Source organism: Vulpes lagopus, chromosome 6 (genome assembly GCF_018345385.1).
Source record: "Vulpes lagopus strain Blue_001 chromosome 6, ASM1834538v1, whole genome shotgun sequence".
Classification (NCBI taxonomy): Eukaryota; Metazoa; Chordata; class Mammalia; order Carnivora; family Canidae; genus Vulpes; species Vulpes lagopus.
Genome location: NC_054829.1, coordinates 25,235,028 through 25,243,214, shown reverse-complemented (window position 1 = coordinate 25,243,214; position 8,187 = coordinate 25,235,028). Strand labels below are relative to the sequence as shown.

Sequence of the window (8,187 nt, the reverse complement as noted above, 5' to 3'; positions counted from 1 at the left end):
ACACACACTGGGTATTTAACCCAATATATACATTCCCCTGGCAATGAAATACAAACTAAGTTTCATACTTAAAAACAAAAGATGGCAAGAATGAGCTATGGCCAAGGGGGCAAAGTGATAGCCTATGGACTGCTTTGTCCTACAGATATGCTTTATTTGGCTGGTGCAGAATTAAAAATGTAGTCTGACATTTAAAAACTGGGATATGGAGAATCTCTTGAAAAGCCAGAAGTTCTGGAAATACCAGGCCAGCAATCCTGCATAGCCCCAACCACGTGGTCCTTCAGATGGTCTGACCTTGCAGATCACAAGTCCCGCCTGGCATGCTGCACTTATTTGCCTTTTTTGGGATCCCTGAATGATGTGATTAAGTTCACAGATCAGGACCCTCTGGGGAGAACACATGTATGTGTGGGGAGTGCTTTCTGTAGACAGGAAGCAGTTACTCATTCTTATATTGCTGGACAATAATGCAATAGTCAATGCCTCAGTGTTCCCTCTGATTTCAACATATGTAAGCTTTGATTAGGTTAGGACTATCTATGAGTCTTTTACATTTAGCTCGACCTGATTTTTGGGAAGAGGTCAGAATCCTTTTGCTATCTAAGTCCCTTCCTGGATGACAATGGATAATGCTACTTGGTACTGTCTGTGTGTTATACAACTTTATCCAAGAGCCTTCAGTACAAGCAAATGTTATAAATTTTAAAGTTCAAAAGGTTAAGCAATGGGGGAAAAAATCTCATAGTGAAACTCACTTCACATAAAAGTGTATGCAGACTGTGCAGACGTGCTGAGATACTCCTTAACAGCAGTGTATTTAATGCAGCATGGTACCTTTTGACCAACATTTGCTTTTGGTCAATTTATCATTCTTCATGACTACAAAGGAGATAGCAGAGATGTGATATAATGTTTTTCTCTCTAATGTTCCCAATTCTGAGAGGTTTAGTGATCAGCATGTTTATTTCCATAGTTAATCATTGAAGTAATAAATGATTTTTGGCTTTGTGGCAGGAAGGAACATGTTTTGTAGTCCTGACTACAGCCCAGTCTGGCCTGACACTAATGAAGAATACTTCTTTGGAGGCCCAGGGATACTCATTTGAAAGAATTTATTTATAATACATCCTCACTCCAGAGCTGTTCTTTCTATTATGAAGGTTTCCAAATATATGGCAAATCAAATGAAATGTGAGTTTAAGGCCACTTTTGCTTTAAACTTTAGTGAAATGCTCAGCCAAGAGAAGTGATAACTTGGCTGTGCAATGCCAGGGAGACCAAATACAGTTCAACAATTTTGTAAACGTAGACACACATTATCACTTGAAAAAGTCCACTGTGATTCAGGAGGTGAGTACAAGAAATGATCCTTCCTTCCTCGTTCAGTGGCTCATTTTTTTCCTTCCCTCTGCATCTTAAGCACTATATTTGAGAAGTCTGGGGAGAAAAAGTTGTAGCAGCAGAAATGATACTGTGAGCAAGAAAAAGAAACTGGAAGAAAGCAAAGATTATTTGTGCAAATGTTCCTTGTGTTGTTTCTGTTACAAGGTCTTTTATTTATTTAGATAAAGACTCATTGAATCAAAGATTCATGAAGGCCTAGAATCTGGGTGTTTCATCCCAGTGACTAAGGTCCATGCGCAGGCATAGCACTGATTGAGAGTTTAAATGTTTATTTAAAACAGAAATGCCAAACCACTCCACCCTCAACCTTTCAAACATCTGGCTAACAATGAGCTAGTTCTTCAGCAACAATGTCAGAGCAGAGGAATAACTCAGGTTATACTATAACTCAAAAGCAATACTACTGGGAAACTGAAAACACCTAGCACTGCAGAAAGAAGAAAAGCAGGACAAACTCCAAGAGAATTAGCTACAGAAAACCATTCAAAGGCATTGCTGCTGCCTAACCTTTCACTTTTTATCTAATGCATGGCTGCCACCTTTGAATTGGTTTCTGTTTGCATAGCTATTTGGTGGGAAAAATCATACGGCTGTCCCAGGCACAATTTGGTAAAGTGCAAATTGTCTCTAAGGCACAGAACTCAGATTCTCAGCCAGATTAACAGCAAACTAGACTTCCCATGGGAACATGCTAGAGAAAATGAGCAGTGTTCCCCTGCTAGAGAATGGCTCCCCTCTGGAACAAGAGCAGGGCTCACCCCTCCCTTCAATGCTCACTCCCACCCCTGTCTCAGCAACGTGCCCCTGTTCCTCAGTTTCACAGCAGAAGCAATACTCAGGATTAACACCCAAACTGAGCCTGCCTCTCAGTCCTGCTGAGATGGTGAGTATGAGGGATACAGGAACATGAAGAGCCAGTCAGTCCTTAAAAAAAAAACAAAGGTGCATTTACATGATGAACTAAAACCCACTGTTAGGGTTTACAGCAAACCCCCAAGTCCCCAGAACTTGTAACTTTAATCCAGGGTTGGCCCCTTCCCTTATTTTAAGAAAAGGCTTTAGTGATTACATTAGTACCATTGTACTAGGCTTCCCAGAATTGAGAAAACAATGGGAACATCAAACCAAAGACATCCCATTGAACAGAGTTGCCCGTCCCCAGCCATGGGGTTTTCCCCAAGCATCAGCCTTTACACCACCAGTTTCAGGGAAATGGCAAAATTTCCATCGCACAGGTCCTTCCAAAATGTTAAAGAGATATTAAACATTCATTTTTTGGTTTGGGGAAAATGAAACAAAAAGTAATTTAGTGGCTTCAAAGAAGGGGGCATGTGAGACTCATCAAGGCAACTCCTATGACCCAAAATACTAAAGGGAACATTTTATAAGGCGAGGTGAAAACACAAAGTTGACATCCTTAAGTAAAACTATCAAAAGCTTTGAGGACACTCTCTCTTTGGGAAAGCTAGCTTGCTTCTTGTCTATAAGGACACAATGACTGTGGGATCAGCCAAATTCCTTTCACTTGGTAGCTCCTACCTGTCCTGTTAGGCTTCAGGTACTACCAGGTTTGGTGCTGGCTTTGGGCCACTCAAGTAGGAAAGATGATACAGATTCACTGATATGGCTTCATAAAACACCAAAAGGGGACAAATACTGACTAGACATACAGAAAGGGAGTGGTTGGGGCTGCTGAAGTTGAGGTTAGAACCCTAAGAGCCACGAAGGCGGAGGTACTCTAGACCTTCACAAAGATACCAAGTAGAGGCAGCTAAAGGAGGACCTCTCTCCCTCATGGTTTTCTCTTAAGGTCATTCCTATTGCCCCAGTGACTCAATTCTCTATGGGATACCTCACCTTTTAGAGGTACCTTCCAAAGTTAGGAAATCCAACCTGCAATGGCCACAGACAGCAACCCCAGCTGTGTGATGAGGAGGGACCTAGCCTTCTTTGTCTCCTCCTCACTGAAGACATTTTAATCGACCTTCAGAGGAAAAGCAGTCTAAACCCACTTTTCCTCCTAAAGCATTTGGCTAACGCAAAGTAACTGAACTTTCTGAAAACAAGTCCTAGATTGACTCCACCAGACGTACTTTCCCAGACTCAGGGCTTCTGAGAGGGCTTTACCACTTCAGCACTTTCCAGATGACTCTGGATGGGCCCCACCTGGTTCCAGCCCACTCAAGTTTTACACTTTTCCCTCCTCCACCCAGAGGTGCAATGCCTGGTGCTGAATTCCCAAGGCAGCTTCCAAGTAATGGTGAAATGATAAACGGGACATAAGCTGCTACCAACAAAATTAAGGTGAGCATTTTGTCTCCTCTTCAAAGGTGGGATCACCAGATGAGGTACAGAGCTGCTGTTGCTATGGCAGTCACTGAGGACAAAGCCAGGGCCATGGGGCCCTTCCATTCTCCGAAACAAAACCACTCCTAGATCCTATCTAACAGGCCATGCCACTCCCCAAGTGTACACGGAAAGTGCTTCAGAGCCTCCGCCTTGCACTCCTTGTCTGCAAGTGAACAAAGCCAGGAAAGCGCTCTCTGCATTCAGTAAGTGTGCTGTGAAGTTCTTTGGATCCCAGTTTCCTGGAGGCCATACAGGCTCAGGAGACTAGAGGCTGGGTCGACAGGAGTCTGTTCCCAGGAGGCACCAGGAATCTGAATCTAAGTCAGGCTTTGGATCCATTTCCATCTCTTCTTTTGCTGTCTGAGTTCCTTTGGAATGCATCCCCACCTGTCCAAACAAAACACAGTTCCATATTAACAATACCACCACGAGTTATAGCAGTTCAGGACTAGGTTTCTAATGTTGACCTCCAAGGACCTGTAGCTACAGTTTTGTGACAAGCTCATAATACTACCTTAGATGATACTTTAACAATGCTACCTTAAATAAAGTCCACACCTTTACACTCGTTGCGGGTAGGATGACTGTTTGCCTAGGACTGTAGGATTTTCTGGAATGTAGAACACTCAATTTTAAACTGAGACAGTCCTAAGCCAAATAATCTTCCTGCCTGCTATAGCTGCCAATCACCCCATGCTTACCTCAAGTGAGTATGTTACTTTCCAAAGTACTTTCATAGACATGATTTCGTTCTCATTCATCAAAACAACCATGCAAGGTAGATGGTATTCTTTTCCTCTTTTAGGTGAGAAACTAGGACTCACAGAAACCAAGTAATTTGGTCCAGACACATAAAACTGGTAAATGGCAAAGCCAAAGGTTGAACCTTATTTCCCTTTCCTGGTTCACTCTAAATAGAGGAATACAATGGCTTTTTAAAAACAATGCAAATGGGGTACCTGGTGGCTCAGTCGGATAAGCTTGTGACTCTTGATCAGGTCATGATCTCAGTCATGGGATTGAGCCCCGTGTCGGGCTCTGCACTCAATGGGGAGTCCGCTTGAGATTCTGTCTCTCTCCCCCCCAGATCCTCCCCCCACTCCACTTGCGTTCTAAAACAACAATGCAAACAGCAACACCTGTGAAATGTTTATACGAAAAATGTTTAATTTAAATCTAATCAGGCCTTAAGTTTATAGAAATGACAGTTTACAGAAATGACAGGGTGGGGATCCCTGGGTGGCTCAGCAGTTTAGCGCTTGCCTTCATCCCAGTTCGTGATCCTGTGGTCCTGGATCTAGTCCCACACCGGGCTCCCTGCATGGAGCCTGCTTCTCCCTCTGCCTGTGTCTCTGCCTCTCTCTCTCTCTCTGTGTCTCTCATAAATAATATAATATAATATAATATAATATAATATAATATAATATAATATAATATAATATAATATAAAATAAAATAATAAAATAAAATAAAATAAAATAAAATAAAATAAATAATAAATAAAATAATAAAATAAAATAAAATAAAATAAAATAAAATAAAATAAAATAAAATAATAAAATAAAATAAAATAAAATAAAATAAAATAAAATAAAATAAAATAAAATAAAATATAAAAAAAAATGACAGGGTTGGGATCCCTGGGTGGCGCAGCGGTTTGGCGCCTGCCTTTGGCCCAGGGCGCAATCCTGGAGACCCGGGATCGAATCCCACATCAGGCTCCCGGTGCATGGAGCCTGCTTCTCCCTCTGCCTGTGTCTCTGCCTCTCTCTCTCTCTGTATGACTATCATAAGTAAAAAAAAAAAAAAAAAAAAAAAAATGACAGGGTGACAAAAGAACAAGTTAGATAATGTCCCAAGAAAATAGAGGACAAATCCAGAATGTGGCTCATTTTGTTAAACAATGACCCTGTTTCTTCAAGTCAATGGCATGAAAATTTTTTAAAAAGGGAAGGGGGAGAGTAGTAGAACAAAGTATTCCAGATAAAAATAAACGAGACATACATAACAATGTAATGTAGGGATCTTGACTGGATTCTGGTCTGATAAAAAGTTATAAAAGACATTTTTGTGGGAAAATTGGGCTATCAACTGGGTACTGGATTAGTGTAAACTGTTTTATGTGTAATAATAGTTCGCCAGTTATCTGGGAGAATGAATGTCTTTATTTTTGGGTATGTATAAGAAAGTATTTAGGGGGCCTATGTCATAACTTTTATAATTTATTTGAAAATGGTTTAGCAAAATAATATACACAACATACACCCAGATATTTTAAATACAGATATATATACCCCCATATATTTTAAATACACATGCAGACATTTAAAAGAAGCAACATGTTAATAATTGTTGAATCTAGATGGTGGATAGATGACTGTTCACTGAATTGTGATGCTTAAAGTTTTTCATAATAAAAAGTAAAAGAAAAAAACAGAGTAGCAAAAAACAATGGAAGTCAGATGATGAAAATGATTTAACCCAGGCACCTGAAACAAGGCCCAGGGCTGTTGGGATTAATTACGAAAGTTACATCATCAAAAGATAAGTACTTGCAAAGGAATAAGTCTATTTCAGTTCTTGGTCTATTCGAGTTTTGTTTCTTTGATTCTTCAAAACAATTAGAAATTGAATTATTCTTTTAATGCTCTCACCTGCTGCCCTCCTTCTAATTTCTTGTCCAGCTTTTGTAGTTGGGTAAAAATCTGGAGGTTTTCTTGCTGTAGCTTCTGTTGTTCAGCCAGACACTTTAACACCAGCCCCTGCAATCTCTCAACCTCTCCCTGCAGAGTGCTGCACGCACAGGTAGGAGTTAATGGCGTTGCCTTCCCAGCACATGTCTCTGCAGGATTCAGCCGAGGTGGCTAAGGAGAGCAGAGAGAGGTCATAGGCATTCTACCTGGACACCACAGCTGCCCCATTTAACCTTCCTCTAAATGGTATCAGATTTTACTTTTTTTATTTTTATTTTTTATTTATTTATTTATTTATTTTTAGATTTTACTTTTAAAGTAACATAGGGACACATAAAGGAAATGTAAAAGCAGAAAATGCTGGGTATACAGTAGCACCTGGCTTCAACTTCACAAGACAAGATAACTCTTAGTGCCTCCGTCTCTGTTATGCTAATGCAAAAGAACAATCCTCTGTTTTGGAGAACTTGGCAAACAAATTTAAAGTGCATTAATATCATCCCACTGAAAATGCTGAAGTAGGGGAAGGCATGATATGGTTTGGAATGAGTCTTTCTGACCACAGTTCATGAAATGTAGTAGGTCACACTTTAGAAGACATTTGGAAGGTGTTCAGTAAACAGGACTGCCAACATAATTCAAGAAAGCTAATTAGAGGAATTAAACATTTACCTTGAAGTTTCAAAGGTTTTATTACATCTTTTCTAGTCTGGATTTTTCTCCCTTCTACTATACTTTACTTATAGGAAGGGTCAGCAAATGATAGCCCATGGGCCAAATCCGGCCTACTGCCTATTTTTGTAAATGAAGTTTTATTGGAACATAATCATGCTCATTCATTATGTACTATCTATGGCTGCTTTTGTGCTACAATGTCAGCGGTGTTGCAGAAGAGACTGTATGGTCCATAAAACCTAAAATAATGACTATGTAGCCCTTTATAGAAAAAGCTTGATGACCCCTGGGGCTTACATTTGATTAAGGAATTTACCACAATTTGATATCTACCAAGGTCAGGCACATATGTGTGGCTCCCTCACTAGACTATAAGCATTATTTCTTATTCACATTCAGAGCTTCCAACCCACCACACTAGTAGTGTCAAAAAAACTGGATCTGAATTTTGGAAATTTAATTTTGGTATTTCTGAGGAAGAGAGAAAAGAAAGATGGTCCTCCAGTGTAGAAAGCTGTTAGCCCATCAGGAATGGGAAAGGGTCAATACTTTTCCAAGGCAATTCAGTTAAGCCTAGGGCAGAGGCTTTAAGCACTACCAAACAGTATAATGAGTTGATATAAGGCCTTGGGAGACCGAGAAGGCTAGAGGAGATGGTGCAGCCAGAAGTGGGGAAAGCTCTCTGTTTACTTAGTTGTGATTCAAAGGCAAAGAGTTCAGTTACCCAGGCTCCTACTGGGGGCTTGTGTTCCGAAGGAGCTTCAGAGGCCACTTTGAGTCCTTGTAGCTCTTCATATGGCAGGGTATCTTTCTCAGATTCTGGAAAAGCTGCACTTAGGGGAGATGGGCTGTCAGGCATAGGGATGAATTCTGCATTTTCCAGCTCCTAAGAGAAAAAAATCTCATCAGTTCTGTTTGAGCTGTTTGTTTTCTTTCTCCCCAATTCTTGCTACAGCTTTCACTCTATTGTGACATCAGCACCCTCTAGTGGGGCATGACAGTTGTGGGTTCCACACAGCTCACTGTACCTGTAAAGAGCAAGCCATCGCTTCCTCAAAAGAGT

At 40.6% G+C, this 8,187-nt stretch overlaps 1 protein-coding gene across 1 annotated transcript in view; it reads right to left on the bottom strand.

Moving 5' to 3' along the window:
* Window positions 1-1,538: 1,538 nt before the first annotated feature.
* NEK9 (NIMA related kinase 9) overlaps window positions 1,539-8,187 on the bottom strand; it is a 38,540-nt gene continuing 31,891 nt past the window's right edge. Inside the window, exons 20-22 of the mRNA XM_041758940.1 lie at window positions 7,849-8,010; window positions 6,411-6,620; window positions 1,539-4,143 (exon numbers count right to left, since the gene is read on the bottom strand). Coding sequence (XP_041614874.1) covers window positions 4,021-4,143; window positions 6,411-6,620; window positions 7,849-8,010 — 495 coding nt within the window. The 3' untranslated portion in view covers window positions 1,539-4,020. The remainder of the gene's footprint in view (window positions 4,144-6,410; window positions 6,621-7,848; window positions 8,011-8,187) is intronic.